This window comes from Vitis riparia, chromosome 3, assembly GCF_004353265.1.
Source record: "Vitis riparia cultivar Riparia Gloire de Montpellier isolate 1030 chromosome 3, EGFV_Vit.rip_1.0, whole genome shotgun sequence".
NCBI classification, from domain to species: domain Eukaryota; kingdom Viridiplantae; phylum Streptophyta; class Magnoliopsida; order Vitales; family Vitaceae; genus Vitis; species Vitis riparia.
In genome coordinates this window covers 3,421,304-3,439,232 of record NC_048433.1, presented here as the reverse complement: position 1 = coordinate 3,439,232, position 17,929 = coordinate 3,421,304, and the positions used below count along the sequence as shown (strand labels likewise).

The following is a 17,929-nucleotide window of genomic DNA, read 5'->3' as shown; positions in this document are numbered from 1 at the left end:
ATCATTTTATAATAATAACTTACCAAATATCCTTAATTTTATAAAACATTAAAAAACTTTTTTTTTTTATTCTTTTAACTTTGAAAAATTTTCTAAAAAAATCATAAGAAATCATGATCAAACAAAAATTTTAAAAAATTAATTAAAGTACTTAATTGACTTGTATTAAAAATGAATATTAAAATTATTTTTATCTTATAAAATTTTTGTTTCACTACAATAAAAAAAATTGTTTTACAATTTTTAAAAAATATTTATCTTTAACTCATATATAATTATGGATTTAATTTTTATTTTTTAATAAGACTTAACTTGAATTTGATTTTATATTATTATAGATTAATTTTATAAAATTTTTATAAAATAAAAGTAATACGTTGTTCTTAAAAATAATACAAATTCTTTCTATACAAACAAGTTTCTTACTTTTTGTTTAAAAAACTATTTTTTAAGATATCTTGCCAAACACTTACTCTAATGTTTTAATTTTTAATTTTTTTCCTTTTTTAAAAAAAAACCATTTTTTGTTTTCTATTTCCAAAACAATTTTTAAAAAACACCCTCCAATTGCCCTAAATTTAGCCTCCCGTCTTAAAAAGCCGGGATAATTATGTTTTACACCTAGTTGAATAAAAAAATTAAGCTTTGGTCTATATATGTTTATCATTTAAACTCAAGGCCTAAAAAAAGTGTGAAAATTGAGAAGAAGAATAAATTTTATTCATTTTTAAATCTCAATAAAATTTAATTTAATTTAATAATTAGGAAAAAAATACACAATTTTTCAAAAAAAATAAAAATAAATTATTATTATTATTATTATTATTTAAAAATAAAAAATCTTGAAAAATATGTATTTTTAAAATTATGTATGGAAAAAATAACTAAAAAAAATGTCAAAATTTTTGTTTTAAATAATATATTTTTAGAATATATATATATATTTTTTAAAAAATAATAAAATTTTAAAATAATTTTTAAAAAATAAGATAAAAAAGTTTATAAAGGATTATAATAGAAAATATTTAAAAATAGTTTTGAAAGGACGTTTTATATTTTCTATCAATCATGCTATTTGAGGTAAATCCTTAAATGTCGGCCAACTTGCTTAAATCAGTACTTTCCTGCAGGCTACCGCAGGAGATGATGTACGGTTAATTAAAACCATAATTCAATTCGATGTGACCATGGACCACAGTTAGTTGGGATTTAATCCTTTCTGCACTCCTGTCTTCGATCTTTAGCTATACATAGAGACCTGATCAGAGTGCGGGAGAGAGACCACACACAGAAACCAAAAATGGTGAACACCGTGACACTCTACAAGTCCTTACTCCAAACCCTCATGAAACTCGCCGGAGTTGAGCCAAGAAAAGTGGAGATCGAGCCAGGAACGGTCATGAACTTCTGGGTCCCCACCAAACCCAAAACTGAAGAGATTATTCAGAAGCCCAGTGTGGTCTTTGTTCATGGCTTCGGTGCAGATGGAATTCTAACGTGGATGTTTCAAGTGTTCAATCTGACAAGCCATTATTCAGTCTACGTGCCGGACCTGCTCTTCTTCGGCGGCTCCACCACCTCCGCCAGGAACAGATCGCTGAGGTTCCAGACGGAGTGTCTGGCAACTGGGTTGAGGAAGCTTGGGGTGGAGAGGTGTGTGGTGGTGGGGTTGAGCTACGGAGGCATGATTGGGTTCAAGATGGCTGAACTGTACCCAGATTTGGTGGAGTCAATGGTGGTGAGCGGGTCGGTGGAGGCCTTGACGGAGTCGCTCAGCAGTACGAGGCTGAAGGGACTTGGGCAGAAGCGGTGGTCTGATTTTTTGCTGCCCACCACCGCGGAGGGTGTGAAGGAGCTGTTCAGAGTTGCTACTCACTGGTTACCGCCATGGATTCCCAATCGGATTTTCAAGGACTACTTTGAGGTATGCATTGGCTGCACTTTGACAACTACTTTTTCTGTTCTCCGGGAAGAAGGCATAGAAAAACACATGCTGGTTTTTAAAAATAGAAACTAGGGGTATTTTCAAAAAATAATTTTCTATTTTTCAAAAGAAAAAAGAAAAATATGTTTGATAAAAAAAAAACAGTTTTTTGTTTTTAGAAACAAAAAACATGATTTTTTTTTAGAATATATTTTACTTATTTTTTGGCTATTTTCCGAGGACTATTTTAAAAATAATAATTATATAAATATAAAAAAAAGGATTAAAAATAAAATATTACATTTTTTACTTATTTTTTGAATTGAGGATATTTAAAAAAATAATTAAATATAAAATATTAAATATAAAATTTGTTTTTAAAACATCTTTAAAAATATAAAAAATAAGTTAAAAACATTTATTTTCACTTATTACAAACATATCAAAATCAATTTTTAAAAACCGTTATAAAAAACTTCACTTGTTTTCACTTGTTTTATGGATGTCGATTTTTTTAAAAATCATACAGAAAAAAGATTAATGAAAAAAAAATAAAGTGTTATATTTAAAAATATAAAAAATATGTTTAAAATAGACTTTTATTCTAAAAATAATAAATTTCAAAAACTCTTTTTTCGAAATTGTTTTGAAAAACACTTCTCAATAAAGTTTTTGCTTCTCAATTTTTGTCATGGTTGCTTTTATTCCTTGCCATATTTACTCCTCATGCAACTTAAATGTTGATGAGATGCTTAAATTTTCATTAACTATCAACAATGGATCCTCACATATATTTAAATGTGTTTTAAAGAAAAACTAGAGCAAAAAATAAAAATAAAATTAAGGTTAAAATTAATTAATTATTTTAAGTTAATATATAAATTTATTTTGAACTTACATTAAGCTACTTAAAAATTAATAATTTTTTACTTTTTTTTATTTAATACTTTTGGAGAATCAAAGTCTTATATTTTAGAATTTAGGTGAAAGGACAAGGTAGTATAAAAGTTGAATTTGCGTTTTGGAAAAATGTGTTCAATATAAATATTTTTAATGTAAAAATAAAATAAATTGTTTAAAATATGGTATTTTTATAAGTGCAGGTGATGTTTAGCCACAGAAAGGAGAGGGAAGAACTCCTGGAGGCTATGATAATCAAGGACGAGGACTTCACTCCACATCACTACCATCAGGTCAGCAATTAAGGGCATGTTTGGTTGCTGTTTTTGAAAACTGTTATGGAAAACAGTTTTTGAAAATAGTTTTTTGTGTTTTCAGAAAAAAAAAAAAATTATATTTGAGAACTGAATTCACTAAAACAGTTTTTGTTCTAAAAAAAACATGTTTAGTTGAGTTAATAAAAAAGTTTTTTAGAATAAATAAAATAAAAAACATATTTAAAAGTTTTTTTTAATTAATAAAGTGTTTTTTTCGTTAACTTGATATTATAAATATATAAATAATTTTTATATACACAATTCATTTAAATTAAAAAAATTATTCAATTTAAAAATTTTTATATCAGTTATAATTTTCTTAAACAAATGATGATTTTGTAATCATGTGTAAGTATATTAATTTCCATAATTTAAGGAAGAAGAAAGGGCTTGTGGGTGGGGGTGTGGTAGTTGGATGGAGCTCACTTTTATGAAAAAAAAAAAAAAAAAAAAAAAAAAAAACACGAAAAACAATTTATGCTTTCAACAATAAAAAAATAATGAAAATATTTTTTTTATTGTTTTCAAAAAAGTGGTTTTTGAGAACACGGAAAACATAAAAAACAAAAACACACCCCCTTTCACAAACAAGTTTTTTGTTTTCAAGAACATAAAATAGTTCTTGAAAACAAGAACCAAACATATCGTAAACTTTACATTTAAAATTGAGTCATAATGCCCATAAATATTAACCATGCTTATCCCATCAATGCCCATATTTTTATAGGTAATTTGATTAAAAGAGATTAAGGGCATTTTTGGTAACTGTTTTTTAGAATAGAAAAACAAGAAAACACATTTGATATTTTTGTATTTTTTGTTTTATATTTTTAAGAATAGAAAATAAAGTGTTTTCTGAGAATATTTTTTTAATTATTTTCTATTACTTTTACTTGTTTTTTTATGATTGTTTTAAAAAATAACTATTATGATTAAAAATAAAGCATAAGATATAAAAATTAATTTTAAAATATATTTAAAATTTATTTTTAAAATATATTTAAAAAATGTTTAAAACAAATTAAAATATTTCAAATTCTAAACAAACTTTTATTCTACAAAACATTAAAAAACATTTTTTTTAAAACCATTCCCAAAAAATCTTTTTTAAAACTGTTTTCGAAAACGGTTATCAAACATGTTAAAAAATTTTCCCATTTGATGAATCTAATCTTCCACTTTTTTTAATTCTAGAAAATAATTCTAAAAAATACTCTTATATTATTATTTTGATATAAAAATAATATATATTTTTTAAAACACATGTAAATAATCAATATATTGAGGGGGATTTATGTAAAAATAGATTGCTTTTTAAGGGAAAAAAAAAAGAAAGAAAGATGAGATTTACAAATACGTTATCTTTTCATCATTTCTATTTTATACATTTTTCTTTTCTGTTTGGCAGAGGATATTTTTTGTGTGGGGTGATGATGACAAGATATTCCACTTGGAAATTGCCCACAAGTTAACAGAGTGAGTCCCTTTTTTTCATGAGTAAGGTTTGTTCTACATGGATCAGTTAATATTTATGTAAATTGAAAACTTATTAAAAAGTGTAAATATAAAATTTAGAAAAAGTTTTAATTTTTTTAAAAGAAAGAAATTTTATCTCATTAAATTCAGTTTGTAGTATTTAATGAAGAAATCATATATTTGATTAACAAATATTATTAAAAATATTTTTAATAGTGATTTTAGGAAGTGTTTTTAGTTTTTAAAAATTTTTAAATTTCAAATATTAAAAATATTAAAAATACTTCCTAAAATTACTGTTAATTAAGTTTGTATTATATAAATATCAGCTTATATAACGGTGATTTGGAATGCATTTGATGATGTTAACGGGGTTGAAAATTTTCTATTGTTCAATCTCCATAACCATCTCGTGGATTATCTCTCATCTTCTTAAATATAAATGAAGGATGGAAGGTGGTGTAATGATAAATAAAGGTTGATATATGTGGTGTTATGCCAATGATCAGTCTTGCCACTCATCACATCATCACTCTAACCTTAAAATTTTTATTATTATTTACCATTATACCATTATAGAGAAAGAAAATGTAATTTGCTATGATATGGAAAGAACCAAAAATTTAGAGCTCGTTTATTAATGATTTTAGAAAACGTTTTTAATATTATTAATACTTAAAAAAAATTTATCTTCCAAGTGTTGAAAATGTTAGAAATACTTTTTAAAATAACTTCCAAACCCACTTTAAATGGGTTGTTCCAAATCCAATGACTTAATCATTGTAGTGATAATCACTAGTGATAAATATTTGAACCTTGGGTTGCAGACAATTGGGAGAGAAAGCGAAACTGCAATACATAGAGAAGGCAGGCCACCTAGCTCAATTAGAGAGGCCTTGTGTATACAACGCGCACCTCAAGCAGATTCTAGCCTCTTTAACAACAGATAAGCAGTTGTAATAACAATTCATAATGCACTGGGATTTTGTATCATCACTATTCACTATATCTCTGTTTTGAGTTGTACTTTTTATATCTATTTTTATTAAGTTCTTCCTATCATCAATCAAAAGGTGTCAGAAGCATATTTTTAATTCTCATTGTTTGCACTATAATTTTATCTGTTAATACCTATATAATTTGATTCCATTTATCTATGCTTTGATCTCATTAGTTGGTATCCTCATTTAGTGGCTTAAATCTCACATGTTTGAGGATTGTTTTTTAAAACAATTTTATATTTTTTAAAACAAAAAATACAGAAAATATATTTAATCTGTTTTTTTTTGTTTTGTTTTTAAGAATATTAAGATTCTCTTAACTATAAGGAATAAAATTCAGTTAGTTAGTTAAAAAATTGTAAGGGGATTAGCTGAAATTAGTTACAGATTATTTTCGGATCAGTTATACCATTATTTGTTTCCAGCCTCCTATATCTAGAGCTTTCTTACTCATATTTCTAATAATGAATGAGAAAGATACACAACATTCTGTTTCTTCTCTTCTTTACTCTATTTCTTTTCTTCTTCTACTCTGTTTCTTTTTTATAATAAAGAACAAAAAATAAGGTGTTTTTATAAAATAGTTTTACTTCTTTTCATTTGTTTTTTTAGAATTGTTTAAAAAAATAATTATATAAATATCTAAAATGATTATAAAAAAATAAAATATTAGATATAAAAGTTATTTTTAAAATATATTGAAAAATATTAAAAATATATTAAGAATATTTTAAGTTTTTAAATAAAATAAACTTTTATTTTATAAAAATCAGATAATAATTTTTTTAAAAATCATTTTTTAGAATTATTCTTAAAAATAATTGTCAAATAATTTCTTAATATTTTTTTATTAATAACATGAATGTTGTTTTCAGGAGATGGTAAACCATTTTATTAAAATTCAAGGTTAATTAAAAATTATTTTGATTAAATTTAAAAAATTATTTTTAAGAATAATTTTAAACTGAAAAATTATATAATAAATTATAAAAATACTTTTCACTAACACGTGGATGATAGAAGCATCAACTAAAGTAAAGGGGTAAAGAGTCTAATGACCTAGGCCTAGTAAAAACTTTTAGCCACGTGGCCGAGGTTACGGAACAGCACGCAACTGAACTGACGGACCAGCAGCCACATGTCAGCCCACCATTGGTGGCCATGAATTTTCCGGCGACTTGATTGGACGCATTTGGTGGGTCGGTGTACTTTCCACGGAGACACTGACTAGTGAGGACTGAGGAGTGACTAGCCCGTGCCACCATCGCGAACCAGTTGTTAGAGAGAGAGAGAGATGGGTCTGATTTCTCTCTCAACTCAGACTCAGTCTCAGTTTCAGGCTCTCTGATGGGTGAGCAAACCCAAACCCAAACCCAAACTACTCAGCCACCCTCTTCTTTACCCGAGAATCCATCGCCGGCGAAGTCTCGGAAGATGTCCTCTCACTCTTCTCCACGGACGGCCATTTTTCTGCCAATTACGAGACTGTTGTCTTCTGATGATGTTGTCGCTGCCGCTCTCCGCCACCTGAGAAGATCCGACCCGGTTCTTGCTCCGGTGATTGATGCGTATGAGCCACCGAAATTCGAGAATTCGGACACTCCGTTTCTGGCTTTAGCGAAGAGCATTTTATACCAGCAAATTACGCACAAGGCCGGCACCACCATTTACAACCGCTTTGTGTCGCTCTGCGGCGGGGAGACTAGGGTTTGTCCAATCTCGGTTCTGGCGCTGACCCCTCCGCAGCTTCTCCAAATTGGGGTTTCGGCTCGGAAAGTGAGCTTCTTGCACGACCTTGCGAACAAGTATCGGACCGGAATTTTATCGGATTCGAAGATTTTGAAGATGGAAGATAGGGCTTTGGTTTCATTGATAGCGATGGTGAAGGGTTTTGGCGTGTTGTCCGTACACTTGTTCATGATCTTCGCTCTTCACCGCCCCGATGTGCTTCCGGTGGGCGACGCTAATCTCCGAAAAGGGGTTCAAATGCTCTACGGTCTTGAAGAATTGCCGCGGCCTTCGCAGATGGAGAAGCTCTGCGAGCGGTGGAGGCCTTATAGGTCTGTTGCTTCTTGGTATATATGGAGACTAAGTGAGGCCAATGGAGTTCAGGGCAAGGCTGAATCCGGAGAAACTGGTGCTGGATCGCGTAAGGGACCTGCAACAACTTGAGGGTGTGGCTGGAAATTGCGAAAATTGGCTTCGTGAATTCCGGGTAATTGATATTCTTGTGGACTTTATGGTTCCTCTTGATTATTCTTAGTGTTGGTGTTTTATGCTTCCCTGTATAATGCTGAATGTTTCAGTGTATTAGGCCTTTAGCTTTCTTCAATCCGAAACTTGCTAATGCTGCTTCTAGATTAGGGTAATTTAACCACAATGTTACCAATGATGTATAGGTATAATTGTACTTGCTATGTTGATGAATGGGAAGCTTTTCAGACCAAATCTCATATTGTTCACAAGCAGGATAACAAGACAGATTACCCTTCTCTATCCTTTCACAAACTTACTAAAGCAAAAATGGTAATACAAACCCGTCCATTTCACTTCCCTCTCCATTCTCTACCCCATCAAAGAGGAGTTACTAACCTACATCTTTATCGTTCTTCTTTCCTTTTGTTATTTATTTATGTTATTTTAATTGTTGTTGATGATTTACCACATTTAGAAGTAGTTGTTTTTCATTTTTTTTGGTTCTTTTCACACATGCTTTGATCATTTCATGTTAGACTAAAGTTCTCTCAAAAACAATACTATCCCTACTTTTGCTCATTGATTTCATTTGCTTACCCAATAATTCAATTCCAATGGTGATACATGGTTTAATGTAATCGGTCATATTGCATTGAAGACAAGGAATTGGAATTATGTTGGGATGGTAATTTGAGTATTTTGGGGTTGTCTCTTCGAATAGAGTGTGGTAAATAGGGTCAAGATTTGCCAATGAGACTAAATGAAGCTAGCTAAACAGTCGGTTCTTTGAATGTAGCCCTTTTCTTGGAAAGATTTGTTATTTGAGCATCTTTTGAGGGCCTGTATCACTATCTCTGTCAGTGGACAAGAATTGTTAGGGCAGAGTGTATGTGGTTGAAGTTGAATTTGTGGATCTTGGAGTAGGACTATTACAGGATGCAGGTTCTGACTACACTTACATGTTTAGTCCTTTCTCTTTTTGAAGAGTTTATTTTCAAAACCATATGGTTTTGAAAAATAAAAGGTAACATTGATATGAAAAACCATACAAATTCCTCATCTATTACTAATCTCGCGGACTTGTTTTGCAGGGTGGGGTCAGAAAGACATTTTTATGCCTGTGATTGAATTGGAAACCATATTTAGAGAATACTTTCTGGCTAAAAGAAGAACCAAAAAGGGAAAGGGAATTTCTCCGGCCACTGAAAGTATAAATAAACACAATAGAATTTTTAGTGGCCTTTAATGCCACATTATTCTACGCTTAGTGGTGGACTTTTCTGTCACGAAATACCTTACTTTAAAGTGCAAATAAAACCTCATTTTTTCAATGCTTTTTTAGGTTTATATTTTTAAAGAACTGAAACCATATTTTCTAAATGTGGTATGAGTTTATTTTGAAACTGAATCTCTGCAGGTTTAGCTCTTTATTAAAACCTGAAATTGGGTTTGGCTTGCACATTTTGTGTTGTTTTACAAAAGAATGATTTTTGAAACTATTGTGGCCGAATCCTTGGTCGATGAAGGATTTGTATCATGCACAAAATTTTCAAAATCATACAATTTGGGGGAAAACTCCTTTTTGAAGGATTGATTCGGCTGGAGCTCCTATTCTTTGTAGAAAATGTTTCAATCTTCAATCTTTTGGAAAGACCCCCTAGTTTTTTTAGGGGCTTTTATATTTATGGACATGTGTTGAGGGAGAATCTATTCATTCTTGGTTGTCAGCCAAATCTTATTGAGTAACTTTGAATTATCATGATTTTCATATACTTACTATGTGGAAGACAAAAAACACTGTCGGTGTCCTCATATGGGATTGCTTTATGTCTCTTAATTCATTTTATGAGGACTGATTGCAATTGATTGATATAAATGCTTGACTCAAGTGGCAAGAGGTTGGGGTGGGGAAAGGTGATGTTTGGGTTCGATCCATGTTCTTGTGGAAAAGAGAACATTACCTATAGAAGAGAGGAAAAGAAAAGAAAAAAACATTGAATGGTATGTTCCTCAGATTTGAGACACTTCTCACAAAATTTTCCCTCTTAGTAGTTATATTGGGCCTGCACTCCTTTTGTGCTTCAGCCTTGTGACAAATGGTTGAGTTTAGAGACTTGAGGCATATGAGCCTATGCTTGAGCTATGGAAGCTGTGACTTGATGGTTGTTAGCCCAAGCTTTCATAGACTAAATCTTGATAATAGCAATGGTTTTGGATTGAATATTTGTCAGCTCCAGTGTGATGAGTGAAATCCAACGGAAGAGGGCAAGTTCTCATGAAGATGTTTTAAAACTTGAAGGCCCAAAATTGAAACTTGAGGTGATGGTATTACTTTTAATGTCTTAGAATTTAGGCTGTAAGCTAGTATACTTGTGCATGAATGAGATTATGTTATTGACCTAAACTTGGATCTTAGGCTTTCAAAGACCTCACTTTCATGTTCTTTTAAAAATACCCAAGCAAAGTGAAGTTTGTTGAAAGTTTTTGATTCATTTTCATCAGATGCAGGAAGCTGGAGAAACTTCTCGAAATAATAATGTTAAAACTCCTTGAATACTTGGCAAAAATTTCGGTGCTGTTTTTATCTTACAACTGCAAAATATACAATGTCTTAGACCGACAAGTCGACCCTATTGTGGATTGCTTGAGCCTTGAGCGGCTTTCCGTGCCAACTGGTTTTCTGGCTTGCATGTGTCTGGCATTCAGGTTAGGCTTTTCTGGAACCAGTTGATCAGTCAACTTATTAGTTTATTGCCAATGGCTAGTTAATAGGTTCGACTGATAGGTAGAGTTTGCTGCCTAACGGCTCTTTTCTCCTTTTGACTATTACAACTCATCTCTGGATACATTTATTACACACCAAACAATGCAATTCGTTTTGTATCTTGTGTCCAAACCATCCTCAAGTGATTGACAATTAATGCTCCACTTGCAAATCTGACTCTGAGTTTGAGTTTAAGATTGTGATTTTTAGCGTTTTTATATGCAAGTATTTTCTTTAAAAATGTTCTTTTGGGGTTTACTACAAGTGATTTTTCAATTTTTTAAAAATATTTTCTGGATTTTATTAAACATCTTATTTTTCTTAAAAATACTTTTCATATTAAAAGTACTTTTTAAAACTATTCTCAAACGAATTCTAAAATCCGTTTGTCTTCTAGTATAACAAGAGAGGGAGTTGATAAATAATCGGAATAATAGAATCTTAAAGTTTAGAGATTAAGAGACTGTTTGATGGTGATTTTAGGAATCGTTTTTAATATCTCTAATACTTGAAAAAATTTATCATTTAAGTGTTAAAAATGCTAAAAACGTTTTTTAGAATCACTTCTAAACGCACTCTAAGAGGGATATGGAAAGTTGTATATATGCTTGGTAAAAGATTATAGGCAGTGTTTCAGTATGTATCGGGTACAAAATGTTTAGTTTTCCAAATAGATTAGGATGTCATGTGAGTTTTTCTAAAGAGAAGTTAAAAAGGAAAGTGTAGTGTTAGGGGTTATTTGATAAAATTTAATATTTATTATTTAACAATTTAAGTTAATTTTAAGTTAAATTATATTTAAGTTGTTAATTTAAAATTTATTATTTAGTTTTTATTTTAAGTATTCAAGTTGTTTGATAAAATTAATTTAAAATATATTTTAAATTATCAAAATGATATATTTATCTTCATAAAGTTTCATTAAGGTAAAGAAGGTTGAGTCACCGGGGTCGTAAAGAAACAAAAAAGATTAGGAGGTCATGGAACTAAAATAAATGAGACTAAAGACTTTAAGTTATATCATTAAATTATTTTATAATATACGTAATTTAATTGATTACTTAAATTAACTTTATGTTATTAAATTGATTTACCAAAGACTTCGAAGATATCGGAAACAATTGAGTTGATTTGGTTTAGCTGGCCATGGCCCTTGTAGACTAGGGGTGTAACTCGAGCATGTTAGGTTGGATTGGTTGTCAACTTGCGTTCAATCTAAGTATAGAGCTTGTTTCTCCAATCCCTATGTTCAATTATAGGTATCCAATTTAAGCCTATTTTTCTAAACTGAGATTAAAATAAGACTAGACTTGGATTAAGAAATGTATATTCAAGTTCATTGGGTTTAGCAGGAGGACAAGCAAGTTAGGTTGAGCCCCACAAACAAGTAGCTAAATCTCCTATTAATTTAAGTTTGATACATGTGTTTAAGGATGAATTAATTATTAGATTTCTAAACCCAAGATAAAAATGGATGACCTAAATATATATATATAAATAAGTAAAGTATATTAAAATCAAGGGATAAAACTAATAATTGTCATGCAAACTTTACATTCATTTCTATATTTAACAAATAAAATCCTACAAATAACATTTGTTTAATTAAAACATTCATTTACTGAATCAACTTAATAATTATAATCATATGCTAATTCATCACATATTTTTTTCCTAAATGGAGGCCAAGTTACAAATTAAATTGTCAAAATTTGTGCTTCGGAATATTTTAAAAAATAATTTTTGAAAATAATTTTTGAAAATTTTCTTAATTACTTTTAGGTAAAAAAAAATTATTTGAGAACTTAAATATGAAAAATAGTTTTATTATTTTATCTGGATTAAGTTGCGATATAATTACAAAAGTTTTCAATTTTTTTTTTATATTTTTAATTATTGCTCTAAATACTTTACAAAAATTGATAAAAAATACCTAAGATTTGTTCTTAAAAATGACAAATTTTTGGAAGAAATTCTCAAAGAGCAGTTTTTGGTGAGAAGTTATCAAACATGTTTTTTAAATTAAAAAACTATTTTATGTTGTAAATAACCAAAACAAACTGTTTTTAAGCTGTTTGTTAAGAGGACCTGCATGTTTGAGCAATTGGTGCTCAAAAGAAATTTGGCCCACCAAATTCGCAGATTCAGAACAGGGTCTTTGGTGCTTGGGAAATTGGGAGGACCTTCGCCTCACTCTGCAAGTCCGCCCCCCACAGCCCCTCATCTCCCTTTTGCACTTGCCCAAATTCATTATCTTCGATTTGTTTTTTGTTTTTATTTTTTGAAATCAAACAAGTTAACCGTAGCGCATCTGGTGTAGTGGTATCATAGTACCCTCCCACGGTACTGACCAGGGTTCGATTCCCTGGATGCGCATTATTTTAATTTTCTATCTTTTTTCCCTGGAAGCACCCATTGGTAAAAATGGTGAGCTAGTAGAAATATGCTAATGATGATAGATTCTCCATTAAAGCAAGCGTGCTGGATGAATTAAATTACAGGCATTAGAGGGGATACAAGGCAAAGAGAGAGAGAGAGAGAGAAAGAGAAAATTTCTTCTGGATAAGTCTGCATCTGCTTTTCTCAAAGATATAACTATATAAGTTGGTCATGCTTAGTCTTGGACCTTTATTGCAGCTTTATACACTTCAGCAGCCTGTAAAGATATCAAAAGAGAGACCAATTTTAGCATATGAACAAGACAAACTCTGTCTACCCACTGTCCACCACTATATATACTTCTCTCTCGCTCTATATATCAACTCTTCCCTTCCACTTAACTCAATATCACATCACAAAATTAAGTAAAGTATTAGTTTTTGATATTGTCATTTTATATCAGTTCAGATGGGGGGTCCAAACAATGGGGATTTGAAGTTTGAAGTCTAGAACTTTCATGACAGTGCCAGAAGAGCTCTGAAGAATATCAAGTGGAGATAATGAGTTGGGTATATACTAGGGAATCTTGGTTGGGACTCTTAAGACTTTTACATTGTATTTTTATGGGAGTGGTTGATGCTAGACTGCTTGCATGTGATCCACACCCAGTAGGATTAGATCTCATGTGGGTTTCCATTTGGATTAGGGACAGGATAAGAAGCTCCAAGAGAATTTAATACATTCTTTATCTACATTTAAGGGTGTGTTTGGCCTGCAGCAACACATGGACAAGATCATGTTTAAGTCTTAAAAAAACTTCTGCAGATTTAGTTTAATCCTCATGGATCATACCATGCTTCCTATACTGTGGCTGAACTCTTAATTTTATAGGCATTTCTATAAAGTTGTATTAAGCGATTTCACTTCCAAAATCATCAATTTTTCCAAAAGTTGGAAAACTTTGAACAGAATGGTGCATGCATGACATGTACAAGGGAAAAACAGAGTTATGTTGTAAAAGTAATACCTCTGTTCTTGATCACCAATGCTGTTGCTTCCAGTGGACTTGTAATTAGGAATCGGAACATGGCCCGATTCGATATGTTTGAGATCCTCAATGAGGATCTCATAGTGTCTCTTCACTTCCTCAGCAGACTTCCCACCCACAGCCTTGGCTACATTCTGCCAACGGTCTGGGGTGTCCTTGTCATACAAGGCTAGAGCCTTTTCAAACAGTTTGTTTTGCTTTGAAGTCCATAAGCCAGAGCCCATGCGAGACCCTGATGCCATAAGCCAATTTAGAGAAGATAAAAAAAACACAGACTGAAGAAAATAAGAGAGAGGAGATCGAGATTCTATTCACAACTAGAAAAGGCCAGCCTGAGAAGAAAAGAGGAAAAGGGACAGAGTAGTTGAAAACTTGAAAAGGAGTTACTTCTAGTCAAGAGAGTAGACTAAGTTGAATATTATTGCAATCGGTGTTTCTTATATATAGAGGATAAGGTGGATGGCTGGAGCCAAGTTGGGGAATCTATTGCCAAAAAGGTAAGCTTAAGCGTGTGACTTATCTCTACTGGAGCCACAAGATGAAGCAGAACAAATAACGGTAAGGGGAGAAAAGAATCAATATCAAAGGAAGGGTTTCTTCATTTTTCTTTCGTTTATGATATAATATCTAAGAGGCGGTGGGATTGATTGGATGCTAGAATTACCCATTGAATTCAATGCTTAAAAATTGAAATCATCTTCCTTCCTCTATCCATATAGAAACAGGGTCTGACATCTCTCTGTTGGACCTTTTTGTGAAACTTATTTCCCAAAGTGCTGATGATTTAATCTTTGCAGAGTCTACCTGTTATTGAGATGACAGCAGTTTACAAAGATTCCTGTTCTATGATCTAATGATCACCTTTTATTGTCAAAGTGAATGAAAAAGAGAAACTTTGCTTGAAAATTAAATGAGAAACACTCATAAGCAGTTTTCCACAACTTTTCTATCTTTCTTTTTTCCCCCCTCCTAAAAAATTCCCATTTTCTCTGGGTTGAATGAGTGATCATGGTTGGTTTTCTTTGTTTTTAAGATTTTGAAAATAAATTTAAAGGTGTAAGTGTTTGGCGTATATAAGATGTGATATTCCACTTGAGATAGGATAAAAAATTCCTATCTATACTACTGTTGTAAAGCTGTGAGGGTGTTTGGACAAAAAACGGACAATATCTACTTAGTTAGGAGCAAATGTTATAAAAGCCGATCCTCTACCCAATATTATGGTGTTTGTATATTTAGCCTCGTGACTGCTAACAATAAACCTTCAAAAAAACCAGGAATGTATGAATTCCCCAGTCAATTTCATGTATTGGAATGACTTTGATTTCTTTCTTTGATCTATCGTTGGGTGGGTTTTGAAGAAATGGTACTGATAATAATCAAATTATTCCTGTTTCCCTTTTTTCTTCTCTGCAATGTCAGCAATGTCTGGCATGGACTAAGTATGATCCTCTTCCCCTGCCTCTCATGCTATCTTCTATCTTTTACGTGTCATACTCTAACCCTTAGCCTCACACGGAAGCATAAACTCTGATAAGGTGGTGGTGGTGGTGGTGACTGACATCTTCAGTGGACTGTGAGGATACAGCCAAGAAGGAATACAGGGGGTTGCCTGCAGTTTTATTCGTCTCAGGTCTTTGGAATTTGAGTTTCGTTTCTTTGTTCTGAACAATATTCCAAAAGGTTCTAGGCTTCTAGCTGGCTACCTGAAATTCCATCATGATCAAACTATAATACATTTTCTTATGGCTGAATCTGCATGGTCAACATATGAGCTGGGGTCTTCTATCAAGTTGGATAGGCTTTGGTTCTGTGTCTGTTATGAACAATCTTGCTGTTTTTCTTTGGGAAATTGTATTGACATCATGATTTTCATTCTTGGCAATCTCTTGAGACCTATGTTAAATCCCTGAAGGTGTGATCTTGAATTATTTTTGTTTACTGATAAATCTTGAGAGGCAGGTCTAAATCTCCCTCAGAAGCATGGTTAGTGTCTGTTAGTTGGATCTTGTGACATGAAACTTCTATGAGATCATCAAAACACAAAAACAATCAAATGAAAAATGGCCTAGAGGAGAAATTTTTGCCTCAGAAAATGTAAAAAGAAACGGTATGGCTATCCTAGATAATTTGTGGCAAACTGGAAATTTCAAATATAGTGATGTAGATGCGCCGTACAAAGGTCGGCTGGGTTCATCTTTTAAAGAAATATAGAATAAGAATTCAGTGGTCCAGTAACCTCCCGTGAATTGAAAAAGAGACTTCATGACAGGAACCTTAGTAAGATACAGCGGGCGGCCTCGTTTCTTGATGGTTTGTATAAGGTGGATATGTCTGAGGAGGAAATGGAATCATCCAGACATGCATGTAATGCTGTTTATTTTTAGTTTCAAGTGTCAGTCAGGGTTGTCTAGGCAAGCGGGGAGAAAGTTTGATCTTAATGGATGGTGGAAAATGATTTTTATCTGGGGGCTTGTTACATCAATTTTTCGTGTACTTCCTGGAATGCATTCTTGACTAATTCCTACTACTTTTTGGCATGATCTTTTCCACTTTTTCCAGGAAAACTTTGGAGAAGATGATGATCACTGCTGTAGATTTTCTGGGGAAGTTGTTGGTTTGTAGTCTCATTGGGTAGTAAGGTGCAACTAATAGCTATCAATGGGTACTTTCTTTCCATTTTTATTTTCTTCCACTGAAACAAGAAAATTCCCTTAGGCCCCACAAGGGATTATTATATAACAGAAGCACATTCATATGCAGAGGATGCCTTAAGTAGGACTTAATGGTTTGGAGTGATGCACTTTAGATGATTAGAGGAAATCAAGGACCTATGAGAAGGGAAGAACAAATTCGGGGCCTAGTCTTTTGGAATGATCCAGATTAGATGATTGGAATAAATTGAGGGGCCAATGAAAAGGGAAGAAGACAAACAAGGAGCCTAGCTAGTCATTTTCACTGTGTCTGTGGTGATCATTTGCCCATCAATGTCAATGAAGAAGGCTATTATTGTCAATTGCTGCATACAATATCATTCAAAGATCAAGTAGTTTGGAAAAAGTCTAAAAAGGTTGCCCCCCAATAACCAAGTTGCCAGAGGTATTTATAGCACTATCCTTAGGGTATTGAACTGCTGATTGATAATTTGATGCGGGATTGATGCAAATTCGGTTGTAACGTCTTCCGAAAGGTGGTCCTTTGATCATCATTCATTGATATTTTGTTTTGTCAGGTAATGCCTACCCTATGAAAAGTTGTGACCATGGCCTAACTTATTCCCTTTCAGAGAGTATTTCCCTACTGTTAATGGTCCTTCCTAACAAGTTGGAGTTCCATCACAGACTTTGGATCACTTGGGTTGTTTTCCTATGATCAAACTCCAGAGGCTTTGATGGCTTCCTCTGCACCATGGGCCTTTGTTCTGGGCCATCCAATCATCACTTGGGGAAATCTGAAATCCTCAGATCTATATTTTGAGGGAATCTCTGATTAAAGGGTACAATTTGCATAGACAGAAAAGCTTTCTAAGTGGAGAGAACATGCTGAATGGAGGCTGCGTCTTTTGGCAACAACATGTTTGGCGATAAGCTGATCGACGTATGAGGTTTGAGTACCAACCATTGGGAATCATACAAGCTCTCACCCGATCAGTGTTAGATATTGGTCAATATGCAAGTTGTGCATTCTCAGGCCAAAAAAAGGCAATGGGAGAACAAGAAAAAGAACAAGAACATTTAAGGAGATAAAGGATATGGCAGCCAAAGAGCTGCTTAAGGTTCCACAGTTAGGTGGTCATTGGTGGCTACTTTAAATCATATCACTGTGAGTTCGATTCTATTTTGAGACAAAAATAAAGACCTCAAATAATTTAACAGAATGTTACAACTTTCTTCCTTCAATGTTATGAAACTTCATGGAAATTTT

The 17,929-nt window shown here is 32.2% G+C and overlaps 3 protein-coding genes and 1 non-coding gene across 6 annotated transcripts; 3 read left to right on the top strand and 1 right to left on the bottom strand.

Annotated features, from left to right (window-relative positions):
* Positions 1 to 1,284: 1,284 nt before the first annotated feature.
* On the top strand, positions 1,285 to 5,711 carry LOC117911502 (putative aminoacrylate hydrolase RutD). 3 transcript variants are annotated; one of them, XM_034825903.1, is made up of 4 exons: positions 1,285 to 1,924; positions 3,028 to 3,117; positions 4,550 to 4,617; positions 5,445 to 5,711. In XM_034825903.1, exons 1-4 carry the CDS (start codon positions 1,301 to 1,303, stop codon positions 5,575 to 5,577), a joined length of 915 nt encoding a protein of 304 aa, XP_034681794.1. In that variant the 5' UTR covers positions 1,285 to 1,300; the 3' UTR covers positions 5,578 to 5,711. The 3 variants fall into 3 exon arrangements, with proteins under 3 accessions (XP_034681794.1, XP_034681796.1, XP_034681795.1); XM_034825905.1 differs by having other exon boundaries at positions 4,550 to 4,643; positions 5,445 to 5,526; XM_034825904.1 differs by lacking the exon at positions 4,550 to 4,617.
* A 1,141-nt stretch (positions 5,712 to 6,852) lies between these two features.
* LOC117909207 (DNA-3-methyladenine glycosylase 1-like) lies at positions 6,853 to 9,526 on the top strand. Its single transcript, XM_034823146.1, has 2 exons — positions 6,853 to 7,833; positions 8,906 to 9,526. Exon 1 carries the CDS (start codon positions 6,966 to 6,968, stop codon positions 7,788 to 7,790), a length of 825 nt encoding a protein of 274 aa, XP_034679037.1. The 5' UTR covers positions 6,853 to 6,965; the 3' UTR covers positions 7,791 to 7,833; positions 8,906 to 9,526.
* A 3,357-nt stretch (positions 9,527 to 12,883) lies between these two features.
* Positions 12,884 to 12,954, top strand: TRNAG-CCC. The gene has a single exon. It is a non-coding gene; the product is annotated as a tRNA-Gly (tRNA).
* Positions 12,955 to 13,011: 57 nt separating this feature from the next.
* On the bottom strand, positions 13,012 to 14,467 carry LOC117911704 (protein RADIALIS-like 3). The gene is made up of 2 exons (XM_034826102.1): positions 13,985 to 14,467; positions 13,012 to 13,234 (listed from the first exon to the last, which is right to left on the bottom strand). The coding sequence occupies exons 1-2, from the start codon at positions 14,245 to 14,247 to the stop codon at positions 13,207 to 13,209; spliced, it is 291 nt and encodes a 96-aa protein (XP_034681993.1). The 5' UTR covers positions 14,248 to 14,467; the 3' UTR covers positions 13,012 to 13,206.
* Positions 14,468 to 17,929: the final 3,462 nt, after the last annotated feature.

What these genes read in the sequence shown, in the direction of transcription:
- LOC117911502 (XM_034825903.1), top strand. Translation starts at nt 1,301, where the DNA reads ATGGTGAACACCGTGACACTCTACAAGTCCTTACTCCAAACCCTCATG. An exon ending in TTTTCAAGGACTACTTTGAG is followed by an intron (nt 1,925 to 3,027) that starts GTATGCATTGGC and finishes TTATAAGTGCAG; the next exon opens with GTGATGTTTAGCCACAGAAA. An exon ending in CTCCACATCACTACCATCAG is followed by an intron (nt 3,118 to 4,549) that starts GTCAGCAATTAA and finishes TCTGTTTGGCAG; the next exon opens with AGGATATTTTTTGTGTGGGG.
- LOC117909207 (XM_034823146.1), top strand. Translation starts at nt 6,966, where the DNA reads ATGGGTGAGCAAACCCAAACCCAAACCCAAACTACTCAGCCACCCTCT.
- LOC117911704 (XM_034826102.1), bottom strand. Translation starts at nt 14,247, where the DNA reads ATGGCATCAGGGTCTCGCATGGGCTCTGGCTTATGGACTTCAAAGCAA. An exon ending in ATTGGTGATCAAGAACAGAG is followed by an intron (nt 13,235 to 13,984) that starts GTATTACTTTTA and finishes ATATCTTTACAG; the next exon opens with GCTGCTGAAGTGTATAAAGC.